Here is a 17,912-nt window from a genome sequence, read left to right as displayed (position 1 = left end):
ACCTCGCCTATCCTGTTCCAGGGAAGGCTGTTGAAGGCGTTGATCACGTCCAGGGGCCACGCCACGAATTCTCGCATAATTTTCGCTACGTAATGAATTTACGAACTTTTATGCACGGAGAATTTAGTACAGGATCTAAGGAAGCTTCTCCAATTCCTTAAAGAGCAAATTAATATTGCATAAGGTTGGTATTTGTAAAAAAAAAAAGAAAAGGAAAAAGAAATTGCAGGCACGTACCGCGGTAGCCACAACCACAATATTTTCTAAGATAATTGTTCATAACTAATTAATTGAAGGCAAATTTCGGTCTAAATCGGTGTCTGAATCTTGCCAGACGTTCTATCGTTGTCTTACGATGCTGAAAATTCATGACTTTTACTAGGGAAAAGAGTAATTAAGGAATAATTGTGAAATTAGAGGGAGAAGTACGTCTGTTCTTGTCGCACAATATAGCTCTCCTTGTCTAACAGGAGTTGAAATACCTCCACGCACATTCTATATTCCTGTTACTTTCTCGCAGTTACAGCCGGCTCCGATAGATAGCAGCATCAAACGTAGACAAGAAACACACTACTATGCGGCAAGGACGCTCAAGGTACTATGTAAACTTGATGGTAATTTACAAAGTTAATCCAAAAGCAATTCCCGTTAACAATTTGTCGACTCGTATAATTTGTATATTTACTCAGATGGCGATTATACCGATGACCAAAGTTATATTTAACGGCATCGCTACATACTGGCGCTGATGCCAAAACTACGCAACATTGTTTACAGTGCATGAAGCAAACCGTGTACACATCTGTAAACTTTTGAACAATTTCTGTCACTTTCTTCTATGAACGTCTTTATGCGATATCCAGCTTGCATTAAAATCAATCAACGTTATTAAAGTCGTAGATTTAGCGAAGTAAATTAAATATTTTCAATTCTTTTTTAAACTTATATATTTAATAAAATGCTCTATTTAGTGCAAGTTCAATTAATATTAATTAAGCGAATATTAATTTCTAAAGTCGGAAAGAATTATTAAACTTGCCGATTTAGTCAAGTACCTATTTAAAGTTTTTAATTCGTATTTTTACGAAACTTAATGAAATATTCTGTTAAGCGGAATTTATTCTATTCACACGTTAACCTACATGTTTCATGTCTGTTCGCAGTGATCCAGAATGGATTACATAACGATAATTCTTCTGTCAAAAGAAGATTTTAGAAAGATTATCAATTGAAAAATTTATTAGAAAAATATTATTAAAGGATGGAAACAGTGCGATCTTGTGGTTGCAAAAGGATAAGATCTTGTGTTCTCTCCCAAAATTGAACATAAGATTGTGAAAGCCATTCATTCTGAATACTGAATTGTGAGGTTATGTCTCAAAAGTTTGTCTTTTTTTACAAATAAATTTTCTATTATTATTGTTGTTGTTGTTGTTGTTGTTGTTGTTGTTATGGTATATACTTGAACAATTCGTTTTAACCTATTATCATTATTATTTTATATTCACTTTTATACAAAGCTAGATTTTCTAAATCCTTGGGAAATTGGTTACAATCAAAGAACGCGCGCGCTTTTGAAAAAGAATACCTTGGGAAGATTCACTCAGAGTGGAAGGAGGAGGAAGCAGGTATTTCAAACCCAAATAAAATATATAACAACTACTACATTTATTATTATTATTATAAATTTTTTTAAATATCAATAAAATTTATTAACAGATAAGATCGGAAGATTGGTTAGCAAAAGATGCTAGCCGCCCTTGAGAGAGAGAGAGTTCCTGGCGGGAAGCGTCGCACGTGAGGAAATCTGATCTCCCATATCTTTCCGCAATAGGTGATAGATTTACGGGCGGATAGAATAAAGACTGTTTGTCAATCGGAAGGACTTTAGTTAACTAAGTCCTAAGATTTGTAGCGGCTCCTCAGACTATCCGAGCATAAACTGTGAATGATGCATCGGCATCTGCCGATCATCTTACTCAAAGAATGCGGTCTGTGTGTGCCGAGCCGCGGGGCTGTTACAATGTTTTATTGTCAAGTGTCGGTACTGCCAATTCTTTAAAGGAAAACTATATAACTTCATATCTCTGTTAGGCGGAACGTTCATCCCGCGACCGTGGCTAAGCTTCGGCGACCGATAGTCGCCTCGAGCCTAAAAGCTCATTGTCACAAATTTCGAATGACTGTGTTGGGTTATTTCTTAAATGTTACGGTATTGAGGTTTTCCAAGTAACTCCAACGGGGACCCGGTGTCCTTTCATTTCCGACATATATATATAAATCGAATACATGTTATACAGATATATATATGTCGGGTTGGCGTTAGGGGCGTTTAATGAATCTTCACCAATGTTGTTCATGGTTGTCGCACAGATATTTATTACACAAGTATGGCTGATACAAGACTGACAATCGGACGCGGTAGCTGGACGCTAATGACAATGGCCCTAGGTTCGATAAAGCGAATTCACGGTCAACGGGATAACGAATATACTTTGCTTCAAAGTCTAAGTCGGACTCGACTTACTACTCGTGATACAAGGATCGCTTGATTAGCTCTTTGCTAAGACGTAGATTATTCACCGATCGTACAAACACACTAGGCGTATGGCTAATGAGACTGCTAGAAAGAGAATGACTTTCCGTCACGACGACGCTGCAGAGGAAGACTATGATGGGATGTGCCTAAGAGCACGAGATCATCGGATTCGTCAAAGAAAGCCTCCACACGGAGGGTGAGGGAAATGGGCGTTGCTGTTAATTGGTTAATTTCTATATCGGCGGTTAGCAAAAGATGCTAGCCGCCTTTGAGAGAGAGTTCCTGGCGGAAGCGTCGCACGTGAGGAAATCTGATCTCCCATATCTTTCCGCAATAGGTGACAGATTTACAGGCGGATAGAACAAAGACTGTTTGTCAATCGGAAGGACTAAGTCCTAAGATTTGTAGCGGCTCCTCAGACTATCTGAGCATAAACTGTGAATGATGCATCGGCATCTGGCGATCATCTTACTCAAAGAATGCGGTCTGTATGTGACGAGCCGCGGGGCTGTTACAATGTTTTATTGTCAAGTGTCGGTACTGCCAATTCTTTAAAGGAAAGCTATGTTACTTTATATCTCTGTTAGGTGGAATGTTTATCCCGTGACCGTGGCTACGCTCGGCGACCGGTTGTCGCCTCGAGCCTAAACTCATTGTCTCAAGTTTCGAATGACTGTGTCTGGGTTATTTCGTAAATGCTACAGTATTGAGGCTTTTCCAAATAATTCCAACGGGGGGGACCCGGTGTCCTTTTATCTCCGACATATATATATAAAATAAAATAAAACACATGATCATAGGGAATTCGTACTTTATATCGCCCATTCTTCACATATACATATATATTACGTAAATATTTTTAATTTCTTCGATTTAAGGTAAATTTACACGAATCGTTTTGTACGTTTTCAATTGTTGATTAGAACGGGCTCGAGGCAAGTAAGAAACAAAAATGTACTGAAATAAATATTAATTCCTTAATAATAATTACAAGCCAAATTATTATGTATTTAATAAAGAAAAATGGAGAACAGATAATCGGTAAAAGATTGTTTTCTCATTCGACATTTCCAAACATTCTTACACGTGTATATATATATATATATATATATTTGGTAACTGATAAACGACATCATCCGTTATCGTACCGAGCATTACGGACGTAGCGCGATTCTTCTAGAAAACATTTTTCTATTATTATTGTTGTTGTTGTTATTATTATATCGTTATAATCGTCTATATCATTGCTGTTGTTGGTCCTTTTGGTTTAATCATCATCGTGGCACGTTTCAAAGTGTAATCCCAACCTCTCCAACGGAACCATACGATACCTTTTATTAAATAACAGAAAGGAAGAATCGTCTTTTATCGTTAAACGGATAATACGAAACATGAATGGCTGGCTGTACGTGACGTTATTTTGTAAGCAACCATACCTTGTCGAGCGGTTAAATCCTGAGGATCGTTCAAATAAAGACCATTTAACCCTCGTCCGCACGATTTCCACCACCATCCGCCTTTTAGCATGGAAGCGCAGTTCAACGATGACCTATCGTTGTCCCTGTGTGAAATGAAATATCGTCTCGAACGTATAATTGACTCTTATTACGATTAATCTATCCGATATTATCCGTTCTTGATTGCTTTTTGCTCTATGCTTTCACATAATCGAAATTGTCATTTCATGCATTCTAACAAATGAAGAAATAACTTGTTACCTGTTGTACGTGGAAAACGGACTATTGTTCGAACCGTACCATGGATCGTTTAATGAATCACCGGCATTTCCGTCGTAACCGTCAATCTCCAATTTGTAATATTCTCCTTCTGAATAGATTTTGAAGTGAGAATACTGTGCGTACCTAAACGAAAGTACATACATATATAATTTTTGTCCGCGCACAGATATACGAATGTTCCGAAACGTTCTATATCTTAAACATAGAAACAGAGAAAATCGTCTTTGAAATCCTCTCCGATCTATTCTACACAGACATTAAAACGTCCGAACTTCGCATCCAAAATCAGTTGCAATTGTAATTTTGATATTTTTTACCTTTTGTTACCTTCGAAATCTTCGAGTTCCACCCGAAGCATGTAATCTTCGTTGTTAGTTAACATGTATATGTTTTCGTTGCCAAGCCAAAACTCTCGAGCAGGATCACCAAAACCGTTTTTATAATCAGCCCAGTCACGATTGAAGTTTTCTCTTGGCTCGCCGAAGTCGTCTCTTCTTTGAATAACCTAAGGAAAAGTGGACGTTCTTCTTCGAATTATGAGATAAAAAAAGTAGGAAGATTAAATATCTTTTACCAACGAACGCAGTTGTTTATTGTACGCACAGTCATTCTTTTTCTCTAACGACCTAAGAGTATAAGCTATCGATGACTAGATTCTACATTGCGAAATATATTTCTTTGGAAAAAAAAAATCCGTTCTATCACACCAGTTCTATCACACCAGTTCTATCTCGATGCATGATGCATACGCGAATATATATTATAGTATTTGGACGAATCTCTGTTTTACCGTCCAACCTCCTTCGGCGATATCCTGCTCGCAATAAACCTTGAGAAACCAATAGGTTGTTCCACGAATTTGAAGGTAATAGACACCGCTATCTCTCATGCCAGCATTCAACAAATCAACACATGAATAGCCCTGTAACATTAAACAAGATGTACATATATCATCGTGTTTGTAAGCATTGATAACATGGAATAACGTTTTCTTTTCCTTGCGTAGATTTTTCACTCTGTTACATATTACGTACATAGATTAGTATTTTTCTCTCTTCCTATAATATTGTTATACATATTTAATTTTTCAATTATACAATCGTATTGTAAAAACTACTTTTCTTTCTTTCTTTTTATTTCTTCTGGAAATAAAAAGTATGGTATACATACTCAAAATTTCTATAAAGGAAGGATTAATAAAAATTTCATCGACAGAGATTTTTTACGAGCCGTATTGGAATGTTTCAAAGTTGATGGTTGTACGTGACGCATATGTGTGCATTACAGTGACTATAATGTGTGTTATTTACACACATTGACGAGACGAGTAATTACGAGCAACTTTAAAATGATCGTTTAAACGAAACATTCGAAATGTTCATCGAAGTATTACGTAATAAATTTTTCAAATCTGAACATTTCTTTGTGTTATAGCACGTACGATATGTACGTGAACGAAGGTGGGCACATATGTGGGCATGTCGTGTATTCTATAAGTGATATAACTATACTGTGTATGCACGATAAAATGCATATGTTTAAAATTCCTTCTTTCTCTCCCCATTCCCTTCCCCCTCCCCCCTCCCTACACAATCACTCCTCTTCCGCAGTAATTGCGCCTCCCCTTGTCGACACATTCTTCGCATAGAAATGCAGCAGCGTAGTTGTTACGTTCACTCTCTCATCTTCTTCCGTTTCATCGCGTTCGTTCGTTTATTCGCTTACAGGGTCTTACAAGGTAACTGAACTATAGAAAAGAGAGAGGAAGAAAGAAAAAAATAGGTTTGCATAATAGTCATGCAAAGTATATCGGTTATTCCACTTTGGTTGGTTAAAAACCAAAGAAGAAATGAGAAAAATATAAAATACTATATAAAAGCTGTTTCTAATTCGTTTGAACGGTGTCGATTACCAGTGACGTTAATTGGTGCGGAGTGAGAATGTTGTTGTTGTTTATTACCTTAACATCTTTGTAATTAAGGAATGCATCGGTGGTAAAGGTCGAATTTGCTGGACTTGGTTTGTTTTTGACACTTGGAAATATAACACCACGATTTTTAGACGATGATCGCTGCGAACTCGGGGATAATGGGGGGCCTATCGAAGGACTGGCTGTCGAGTTGGAGAAATTAGTGGAACCAGCTATATTGCTTGAATTAATGAAATTATTGATCGATACTGCGTTCGACGAGGTCGAGGAAGACATGGACATTGACACAGACGAAACGATGGTAGTCGGATTGACGGGTGAAACGGTTGTTTCAACTGCAATGTCATCAGAGAGTCCAACGTATCTGTGAATCGAAAGAAATTCGTTCTACATGAAACATACTAATTACATAGCAATGTAATAATGGTGTTTGGTTAGTTGGACATAGTATATTGCTGTTACCACTTTCTACATATTTATTTATTTATTAATATTCTTTTACATCGTTCTTTCACGTATCATATACCTACGTATAATAATATATTTGAATATTTACTAACAACATATGCAATCAACTTGAAATACGATTCTTTCACATTACACGAAACAAAAGAATTCTTTTCATCGAACGGAAATAAGCAAACAGATAAAGCTAGAAATACGTATGTACATTGTCTGTTATTATTAGAGAGAAAAGATTGTTTCTCGAAAAATGGAATGAAACTGACAACGTCGTAAATGCCTTCGGTTTCTATATTATTTCGTAACATGGTGTATGATAATAAAAGCAAACGAATAAAATATCAAAGAAGGAAAACTAACCTATTGGAGTCGTATTCGACAAGGCGATCGATCGTGGGATCCAGTAGCAATTCCGCAGGTATTGGACGCTGAGCAAGGCTAGCTACGTCGTCCTCCTGCTTTCGAAGTCTATTCTCCACTCCTTCTAAATTTTCGATAATCTTATTCGTTTTCGATCTTAAATCCGCATGAATTTCACTGATCGCTCTTTCCTGTCTTTGCGTTTGTGTAAGTAATTCATCGGATTTTGGCAAGAGATCGTCCACGGAACTTTTCGTGCCAACCTGTCGAAAAAAGTATAAATGCCTATCTATATGGAATGCCGTCAGGTGGACATGTAAAACGGTGCATGCGGTCATATAACGTGATTAACACGGCCGGTAAACAGTGAAATTAATAATTTAGCCACATTTTCTCAGCTTACCACGACGTTCCAAACTTCATCCATTTTCTCCGATACAGTCAACATTGGATATATTTGTTCGACGAGTCGATCGATTTTACTCTGCCTCGGTGATGGCGGCTCGGTGGTTGTCGTTGTTGTTGTAACGTTGAACGCCGGTCGACCGTTCGTACTTCCTCTCACTAATATCGCATCGTGCACGTCACTCATCATGTTGTAAATAGTTCCCAAACGATCGGAAACCAAGTTTACGTGAAACTGTAACTTTCTGTCCATATTGTTGGTCGCTTGCCTTAAATTTTCTATCTCGATCGTAATGTGATTTATTACTTCGTTACTCATCGCTTTAGTGATTTCGATTACGCTCATACTGACTGGCTTTTTTTCGCTGGCTTCGGCATTTATGTCGTCATTTTGTAACAAGTTATTATCCAATTGATGTTTCAAATCGATCAATTTATTATCTATATCCGATACCTTTTGATCAAGTGACAATAATTTTTCACCAAGAGTGAAATCGGATGATGATGGATTTTCTCGCTTCTGATGGATTGCTTGTAATTTCGAACCTGTTTTGTCAAATAAATGCCAATTTATACGATAAACTTCAACAGTGAATGGCAAACGTAGAAAGAAAAGAAGAAGAAGCATCAGCAAAAAGATAAAAGTATGGAAAAGAGACGAAGAGAACGAAAAAATTGGGGGGGAGGGGGGAATACAGGGAAAGCAGGCTTGTATACGTGTGTACATATGTAGGTATATGTATGCATACCTATAAAATACACGTAAATACAATTGTTAAGTAAACGATATAGATAAAAGAAAACCGGCTGTAAATGTAATACAATTCGAACGACAATTTGTAGTTGCGATCCATGTTTGTTCTAACCGATTCGATCGGTCCAATATTTTTCTTTTTTCTTTTTTTTCTTTTTTTTTTTTTTTCTTCTTCTATAGATACGTCTGTTAACGAATTTCTGTTTTTACGTAACAGCATTTTATGTACATACATACATACGTACCGCTTCTGATTTCACTGTCGTTTTCATCGTCGCTCCTTTTTGTCGAGTATACAGATTCGGTTGAAGAAAATTCAATTTGATGAGAATTGAACAGTTTTAGATCTAATGTTCGTAGCTTTGTAATAACTGCATCGGTTTTATCGATATTATCATTCACGCGAGAATCCAAAGCTTCCACTCTTCTCATCAAGTGTTCCACCGCTTTGTCCAAATTTTCAATGCGTTGTAATTTTGATTCCAAAGTCGAAACTATAACCTCGAAAACGTTAAAGAGGTATTGCTCTCTGAAAAAAGAAAGTACCGAAAAGTATTACGATCAAAGAATGAAATTTCGTTTTAATTTCAATTAAGAAATTTTCATTTCACTCGAGTTAACATCGAATGTTCATCCATTGATTCGTTACATCTTAACAATTATTTATCTCGACAATTAATAGAAATTTCAAAATATGAACAAATTATCAAATTTGATTAATATTGGTTACTACAAAAGGCTACAAAATTAATTCATCTTCTTTAATTAAATTAAACGATACTGATAATCGATACATCATTGCTGTAAATGAGGAAAATGTTTCTCTATGTTATATAAAATAGTATCGGATCTAAGATAAAGCTGAATCTGAAACAACTTGCACAGATGTATCCTTTCTCTCGTTACGATGTAAACTGTAATTTTACGCAATCCACAGGTAGGTCAACAGTCGTACTCTCCATGGTTATTACGGTCCTTTCGAATCTTACAAATCTGTAAACTTTATAGTGTATTGCCTAAATTTGTAGAATTTGTATCCGTGTAAAATATAACGGCATTGTTATCATTACTTTTACCACGTGTACACGACTACTGAACGATAATTAACATACTTAAATAATTAACATACATATACATTATTAAGAATTACAACATATTTTCGTAAATTTTATCATTTATTCTCTTTTCGTAACGCACACACGATATTCGTATTCGTGTGCGTATTCTCTGGTTTACTATTCGTCGAATAAAAATGTAATTTATAATAATAAGTATATATAAATATAGTATGTAACATGCAACGATTATTGCATTACATTATATTGAATTAATATATATAGAAAGAGAATTGGCACGATACTATAACTCGCAAATATTTGCTCATTCGCTTTTACTAAATATACCTTGTAAGAAGAGTAGGTAAATATCATAATTATTAATTATTCGGACGAGGAGATCTACCTTACTAGTTTCAATGATTCTCAAATATATTATTGTCAGGATCATGATTTTGAATAATTTTTTCCTACGTATGTTTGGAGCCCTGCTCGGCTGTAGCTTTCGAGATATGTACATATTCGTAAAAATATCTTTGCCACCTTTTATCTTGGTATCGGTTAGGTTGCTGGCAGCTTCATGTACCGGGCATGATGATATTACCTATTCGTATGTATGCGAGTTTGTGGCTCTCGCATAGATAAAGCCAAACTTGTACCGTTTCGCATTGATAGATCGCTGGATAGATGATTCCTCCACAGTGAAAGCGAACTACGAAAACCGGAGAGTATTTACACCAGTTCACTGGTGGATGAATACTCCGGATGAACGCTAACATATACAACATTCTTGGCGACTGAAATAGTAAATTATTTAAATAATATATTAGAGTCTGTTACATTTTCGCTAATATTTCTTCTAAATATTTTCATGTGAAAATTACAGTTTAAGTTGACGTTCTACACCTATGCTTAAAATACGGATAAATCGAATTTTTGTTCCTTTTTTTCTTCAAATTGATGATCATCTACAATTATTATTGAAATTACACATTGCACATAAGAGCAATCGGCCGAGACCCTGTAGCCTTGTAATTGAAACGCTCGCTCGTTGCAAGTTTGATAATCCTACGTGCTATAATGAAATTATTCCTACGTAAAAATGAATTAAAAAATTAATGACAAGCGATTAATAAGAATTGTTAGTAAGGAATACTTTTTAAAACCTATTTAACTTATTTGATATAGTGAGACGAAACCTTTCATAATCATAAGAATATAATATAATGAACAGAGGACAATCCGCCATATTTTTATACATTTCTATGCACAGTTGCAAGCGCCACAACAAAATTTGTGAAGTTAACTTACGTTTACTTTATCGTTTCTGATAATAAAAATATGTATTATGATACTTATCAGCTTCATTCAGGCAAAGTTATTTTATTTTTACAATATAAAAAGTTGAGTTCTCTCTCTTAATTCTTTGGAATTACGATATTGCATTAATCATTAATGCAAGATTCATCGAGGAGCAATAAAACAAAGGATCTTCAAAGGTCATATCCCCATCGAATCCAGTTGTTAGAAGCAGCGATAGACTTTATGTAAAATTTTTGATCGAGAGACCTTTACAAACACGACGATACTGCTGCTGTAATGCGACATGCTCGACGTATCGTCGATTGATTGTTTGAAAAATGGTTCACAATTCGATCAACTGTATAGGCAGCTGAGATTAGTATTGCTTAAATGCGATCGATGGTCGATTATGTCCACTGTCGCTGTTACGATTGGCTGAATGAGAAATAAATATTTATACAATTACGTATTTGCTGCTGACGAGATTTGCCTTTGACCGATTTCTTCACATATACTTGAACGTTTCTAATTGAAGACTGAAATTTAAAACGTAATTTTATTGTATCAATTTTTACTTCGTTGCAGCTATTGCCGATTCATCTACAAGTATAGCATGTACGTATAATTATAGAAATTACAATAATAAACAGATCTCGTATCCCTAAGCCCAAAATCGTTCTCTTTACCTTCCTTCTAATTATCAAATTGTCAGATTAATATTTTATATTTTAGCTATACGTAAATGAAGTTGTCTATTATAAAATTCTATCGTCTCAAACGTATCGCCTAATGTTAATCCGTGATATTTCTGTTGTTTCAATTATTATGCCGACATCGTTATATAATGTTACCTTAAATAACGATAAGACTTTGTTCTTTCACCGATGCTCCTCTTAAATAATTCTCAATAAGAATAATTGATACCATAAGCGTAATTATTATAGATATCGGTCCTTCGGGTCATAGCAAACAGAAAGTGCCGTTATTCTTTCAAATTGTATCATATAAGGTCCATGACGTTGCGAAAAAAGAGAGAAAGAAAAGTTACAATACAAACATACATGGTAGAACGGAGGTTTTAATTTAATTTATTAAGCTATAACTGTATAATTGTTTTACTTAATCCACATTTTTAACCAGCTTATAACGAAAATGGGCATGAATATTATCGAAATTACTCTAGTGTAAAAGTACTCTGCAGCGAAACCAACGAACAAAAACTAACAACGACTATCGAAAGGTGGAAGCGGAATTACAACGAGCGCTTACAACGGACGACATTCCACAACTGATAACTTCCGTAAGATTGAAAAAGAAAGGTAACAAATTACGAGACGAATACCATGATGATTCTAGTGGAACGACTAACGATAGTAGATGTAACACGTGTATACATATATGTATACCCCTGTCTATGTATCCTGACATTTACAAATTTCCTATTACGTTGTACTGCAACCTTCGTGTTATTCTTGGGCAACAGAAGCAATATTTATTAAGAACTAATATCGATAAAGTTGTTATGCATAAAGGTAAGTAAGCGTAAACGTACATATAGGAGTGTTGCGAAAGTATCGTCAAACTTGTAATGATTTTGTCTCTCGTCTTTTTTCGCGTTGCAATCTATTTATATATTATGTTTATTCTTAGTAGAGTCTGACATTGATATACCTACTTCCCGATTGGTATCGATCGCTTAAGATGAATAATCACGAAGACAATGCGATGCAGGCTTGCAAATAAAATGTTTACAGTGAAACTGTTAAAAAAACTTACAGTTCTAGAAAACTAGATTTAGGTGATTTTTGAATATGTTTAATTTTCTTGTAAGGACTCAACATTTTGAACAACTTTTTCCTATACATGTAAGAGTCTGTCGGCTCATAGTTTCACAGATATTCCGAGCAAAAAACTATCGATACCATTACAGTGAGTAGTACTGTCTGTAATAATTGTATGTTCGTGGCAGCGTATGCGCTCGTATTAGTTTCTAGCGACCAGATAGAATGACCTGACCGAAACCTGATGCTTATTCTCTGTTTATTCTGTATACCATATGATGTATACGAACGAAGGTGGGACGAGACAGGGATACAGCTCCGTGGCCCAACCGAACATGGGAGGTGTTAAGAAATATCTGTCTGTCTGTCTGTCTGTCTGTCTTACAATTCAATTACAACAGGTATTTTTCTTGCAACCTCGAATACGCAATTGTGCACGGAACCTTTAAACTCACCCAAGACTCTTGTTCATAAACAAAAAATACCTGACACATATGCTACTACTGACGGACAACGGGGTACAAGACAGTTTTTTTACGAATATCTCTGAAAACAAAGTCGAGCTGGAGTAATATATATATATATATTAAAGTTTTCCAAAATATTGATTTCTACATTCTATATTCGAGAATCATCGAAATTGATAGGATGAGCTTCTCTATAAATAATTACAAAAATTTTTTTACGCTTGCATATAGGTGTCAACAAGATAACGTACAAGCTCGGATTTAATAAACCGATTTTGAAATAAGTCTATATTTCTTTATCGCAAATTAAAAATGTCCCGTTTCCGTGCGAAGTTGACAAGCCGATTATACGAAAATCAACAAACGGGTCGATTCGAAATTTGGTACCTTATTTCGACTTAATTATAGACATAACTTACTTATCTACACAGAGTCTTGATACTGCACGACAACTTTAACTAAAGTTATAAAAATGAACTTTTATATTTATGAAAAATGCACTTTTTCCCACATTTTACTAATTTACAATCTAAAAATTGGGCTTATCGTAACGCAACGAGTCTCATTTTACAGATAATTTTATTAATTCACAACTTTCTACTGAAACTTTTTCATGTACAACAAATAGCGTTTACGGTATAAAACGAAACGGTGAAAAAAGGTTGTGTTTTTCTCGTTTAATCTGTATTTCTTTTATAAAGCATCGGGGGAAAATAGTTTAAAAGTCGCTTTATATAATATGCAAAAATATTTTTACTATCGATTTGTTCCTGAAAAAGTATTAATTCGAATGGACGTTTTCGAAGAAAACCGCTAGTGTATATGCCAACTAATACATTAGAGAGAATATATGGTTTTTCGTATTTGTTGTCTTATACTCGTATATACATATACATGTAAATCTTATGCATGAAAAAGAGAATGATGCGTGCGCGAAGGGAGTTGTTGAGTTTTTCTCGTTGACTGTTCATACTATTTTAAATATTGTATTATATTGTGCAATTTGAGTTTGATTATCGAAATTGTATTAATCTTATGTGGCAAAAGTTATTTGAGCTACACAAAAACCAAACTGATCAACTTATTCAAATTAATCAAGATTGAAGATTTGTTTTTGAAAAATAAAACGTTGTAGATGCTAAAAGAAAACAATTTTCTAGAGAACGGAGATAATCTCGGTGTAGCTTTTGCGTACCAGTTTAATTAGACGATTAATTAATTATTGGTTGTGGTTTGTGCAGTATCGTTAGAAGAATGTGTATCAAATACAAGAATTAACAGACTCGTTATTATTGACAAGTTCTTGGCGATAAATAAAATGGTAATTAAATAAAAGAAAAGCTAGTTTGGCTAATATGTAATAGGCACGTAAGTGGAAAGCGAGATGAGAAGGCAACCAGTATGTAATTTCTAGAAAGAAAACAAGGTTTACAATCAACGATCCGATAAAATTCATAAAATTCTATTACATAAGTGACAAAATATTCTTTAGCAATTCCGCTACTATTATTAAGAACCAAACACCTTTCGCGTTGTTCTGCGAAGTTACATAAGGGAAAGTCTAGCATGAACCCCGATAGAACGACAACACAAGGCGAGACAACACGACGACGAGGGATTTATAGTTGTATACTGCAGATTGTAGATGTATGCTGCTACACGGTGCACGAATTGAGAGGATGGAAAGAGAAAGCGAAAGAAAAAGGCGAGTATAAACCTGTTTCAGTACAATAACGGAAATTCTTGGTTCAATTTCTTACGATTAAAGTCGTCGAATCAAAGTATTAAACTTAAACCAATTTTATTTGAATCGGCGTTACTTTTATTACCACATTCGTTGTAAACAAATAACTCGTTTTCATTTTCCTAATATTAAATAGTACAAATTTGCTAGACAAACGAGCAAATCACAATCTCAAATTGTACTTGTTTCAGAATAACAAATTCCAGAAGAATTATTCGATTTTTTAACTTTTCACCGCGCACGAAACACAAGAAAGCTGTACGGACTGACCGTTCGTTGGTCAACTACGATTAAGTGAATATGTACAGACACGCGCGCACGCGCGCACATATGTTATACACTATATGCTATTCACAAAATTAAACAAGAAAAAGAAATTAGTCTTCTCGTATCTATCGAATCAATCTATCGAATGAACGTAAGTGATACGATGCCTGTCATCTTACTCTATTTTCAACTTTCGATCTTTACAGAAATCAATGTTTATCGATATACTTTACTGCTTTTTTATGCCAACTTACCTATTTCGTTGAGAATTGCGGCTAGGTATCGGTATCGTGTTTCCAGTGACGTTGCCTCCATTGTTACTAACGTTACGGGTATTACGTTCATCGGCAGAGGTCCTGGGTAGTCTAGGACTTCCAGCAAACACGATACCCAATAAACATGTGGCAAGTACTACAGCTTCTCTCATGATCGAACAATCGAAGAGAATGAAAGGGATATGAAAGATATGGGAGTGAATGGATATTTAACGGCAATGTCAATGGCGAGGAAGTATAAAAGGGAAAGGAGAAAGAAAAGAAGAAGAAAAGAAATAGAAGAAGCAGAAGAAGAAGAAGAAACAGAAGAAAAAGAAAGAGAGAACGGCAGAAATAAAGAACGGAACGAAGAAAAATACGCGATTTTAAAAATTCACGTACCCACGGCACTCCCGACGAAGATCACTTAATGTTCGGTTAGTTGTTCGCATGCAAGTTCTTCTTCTTCTTCTTTTTAAGCCGAACATCCATTCATTCTCAACGCTTATATATATATATGTACAAAGTAATAAGTAAATTCACCAACGATAATGTTTCTAAGTTGAAGATATATACGCGAGAATGTAAATGTTCTTTTCGACTGGAACAAAATCAATTTGATCGAAGCACAAATCACGAAACACTCGGCAAAGAAAACACAACTATTACAAGTTACAAGAAACACAAAAGGATTTTTCTTTCGCCATTACCAATTTTAAATGGTTTCATAACAATTCGTTATCATAACGAACGTTCAGAGTAATCATAGCGGAGTTTATTCCCGATCCTCTTCGATATAACACTTTGATCACCGTATACGCACCAAGATAAGATGAGATGATAAACTTAAACGAATCCTATACTTTTCTCACTTTTCTCTTTGTAGCAAAATCATTACTTGTTCCGTTGGTTTCGCTCTACTTTTAATATTTGTTCGCCTTGATCGAACTATACACGACCGTTGTCATTACGAACATTGGCATTCCCTTGATGAAGACACACACACACACGGTAAGTGAGTAATTAGTATAATCAATATCTCATTTCTGTACACTGATAGAGATTTTAGAGATTTTCCGAGAGAAGCGGACAAAAAAGTTAAATAAACGTATTAAAAATGAAGCAAAATGTATATGTCGGTGTGCGCGGTATACTATGTCTCTTAGAAACGACTTAAAAAAGAAAGACAAAAGACCGTGTCAAATTGTGTTGTATTTATACGTGCGTATACGTGTTTCACAGATAAAATCAGAACCATTGATTACGCGCACTTCGCACCGAATGTTGTGTATGACACCTGCTCCGTTTTCTTCCAAGTTCGATGATCTATCCGTTCTTCTGTTCTTTCTAGATATATAAGTTCGATATGGATTAAAACATGGACAAACTCTATGTCATATACGATTGTGCATCACCCTTCCTTACTCTTATGTTTTTCACTTTATTGTTCGTACGTTTCCTGAAATAACGAGCAAAATACACAACAGTAATATGCAATTATGCGCACCGTATTTTAAATTCGATACAAACAACCAGACTGCCGACACCATAAAGCACCAACAAGTTCCCGATCGCCGCTGAATAGTAAGAGTTACTTTCACGTACATACGTGTCCGCTTTGAAAGAGTGCTTGTACCTCTCCCCACTGATCTACCGACCATTCTGTGGTCTTTTTCCGTCCTTTCCCTCTGTAAGGCTATGATCCGATCTGAAACGGTTCGATCCGTTTGAATTCGTACTGTTCCGTTTCGTTGCAACTTCTTCTTCCCCTTCCTTTGCGTTGCCCTTCTCTTTCTCACCCTACCTACCACTCTACCCCTTCTTGACTGATGTCGTTGCCAGCGTCATCAGGAGAAGTTCCTATCGCAGGAACAAGATGACGTCATTTATAAAACGAAGACATACATGTATGTGACCATACGCGAGTACGACTGTCAGTCCCTTATCATTGTTTTTCCCCTTCGCTTATTTGAGTACATCTATAGTACGAATTATTCCGTCATTGTATACTACTACTGCATACACCATAAATACTGTTTTAATTCTTACTGTTGTCGTCTTCGTGCTTCCAAACTTTCAACAGTTCCAACAGCCATTTTACTCCTACTTTTCACTTTCTGACAATATCGATTACAGTTGATTGAGAAATAAACAGGGATAAACCGAACATTACCTGCGTATGATATATCAATTTGTAAATCTATATATCTATATCGCATCGATATCTTATCGAATGGCTGATGAAACCTAATATTTAATATATTTGCATACGTACGTACGTATCGATAACTTTCATTTTTTTTTCGTAATGATTATGAATCATCTTTTTATAAATCATTATTTATCTTTTAATTAAAATGTGTTAGAACGTAGTTGGAACGAGGATTAAAATTACATTACTTAAATGCAAAACGAAGATCAAGGAAACAACTATTATTAAGGTAAGCTAATTGAAAGGTGAAAATTGCTTTTAAATAAGATAAATGTTGTCAGTTATTTATAGCTGAGCTTTTACCTCCTATCTATACTCTTCGTGTGAGATTACAAACAAATCAAAACATTATTTTCCGAATCTAAGAGAACTTGTGTGGAATATTTCGAGAATGTCATGATCTTACGTTCTAAGAGAACGTGTCAGACTTTTCACCTTGATCGAGACGTCGATACAATTGTTGATCAAGAAACGAGAACAGACATACTTGGTATTACTGTGAAATGTGCATTCCATGATTATCAGGGCGCATCGATGTGAAATATGCATTGAAATTCCAACGACAACGATGAGAATGAAGAAATGAAAAAGATTAAGTAACGAATCTAATCAAAATCGAAAAAAAAAGAGAATGCAATACG

At 35.3% G+C, this 17,912-nt stretch overlaps 1 protein-coding gene and 1 long non-coding RNA gene across 7 annotated transcripts in view; both read right to left on the bottom strand.

Annotated features, from left to right (window-relative positions):
• Positions 1-1,448: 1,448 nt before the first annotated feature.
• Positions 1,449-17,912, bottom strand: part of LOC132912516 (uncharacterized) — a 74,243-nt gene continuing 57,779 nt past the window's right edge. Inside the window, exon 3 of the long non-coding RNA XR_009659221.1 lies at positions 1,449-1,461. This is a non-coding gene — a long non-coding RNA (uncharacterized LOC132912516). The remainder of the gene's footprint in view (positions 1,462-17,912) is intronic.
• On the bottom strand, positions 3,334-17,265 carry LOC132912252 (angiopoietin-4). Of its 6 annotated transcripts, none has more exons than XM_060969526.1 (12): positions 16,590-17,265; positions 15,462-16,518; positions 15,060-15,176; positions 8,435-8,718; positions 7,434-7,981; positions 7,031-7,293; positions 6,239-6,572; positions 5,069-5,200; positions 4,596-4,783; positions 4,258-4,401; positions 3,976-4,100; positions 3,334-3,870 (listed from the first exon to the last, which is right to left on the bottom strand). In XM_060969526.1, the coding sequence occupies exons 2-12, from the start codon at positions 15,545-15,547 to the stop codon at positions 3,776-3,778; spliced, it is 2,316 nt and encodes a 771-aa protein (XP_060825509.1). In that variant the 5' UTR covers positions 15,548-16,518; positions 16,590-17,265; the 3' UTR covers positions 3,334-3,775. The 6 variants fall into 6 exon arrangements, with proteins under 6 accessions (XP_060825509.1, XP_060825530.1, XP_060825519.1 ...); XM_060969547.1 differs by having other exon boundaries at positions 16,665-17,265; XM_060969536.1 differs by having other exon boundaries at positions 15,462-16,767; positions 16,868-17,265.

Source organism: Bombus pascuorum, chromosome 1 (genome assembly GCF_905332965.1).
Source record: "Bombus pascuorum chromosome 1, iyBomPasc1.1, whole genome shotgun sequence".
Classification (NCBI taxonomy): domain Eukaryota; kingdom Metazoa; phylum Arthropoda; class Insecta; order Hymenoptera; family Apidae; genus Bombus; species Bombus pascuorum.
This window is presented reverse-complemented; position numbering and strand designations above follow the sequence as displayed.

What these genes read in the sequence shown, in the direction of transcription:
- LOC132912252 (XM_060969526.1), bottom strand. Translation starts at nt 15,547, where the DNA reads ATGTTCGGCTTAAAAAGAAGAAGAAGAAGAACTTGCATGCGAACAACT. An exon ending in CGACAGTGAAATCAGAAGCG is followed by an intron (nt 7,982 to 8,434) that starts GTACGTATGTAT and finishes TTGACAAAACAG; the next exon opens with GTTCGAAATTACAAGCAATC. An exon ending in GTCGAATACGACTCCAATAG is followed by an intron (nt 6,573 to 7,030) that starts GTTAGTTTTCCT and finishes TTCGATTCACAG; the next exon opens with ATACGTTGGACTCTCTGATG.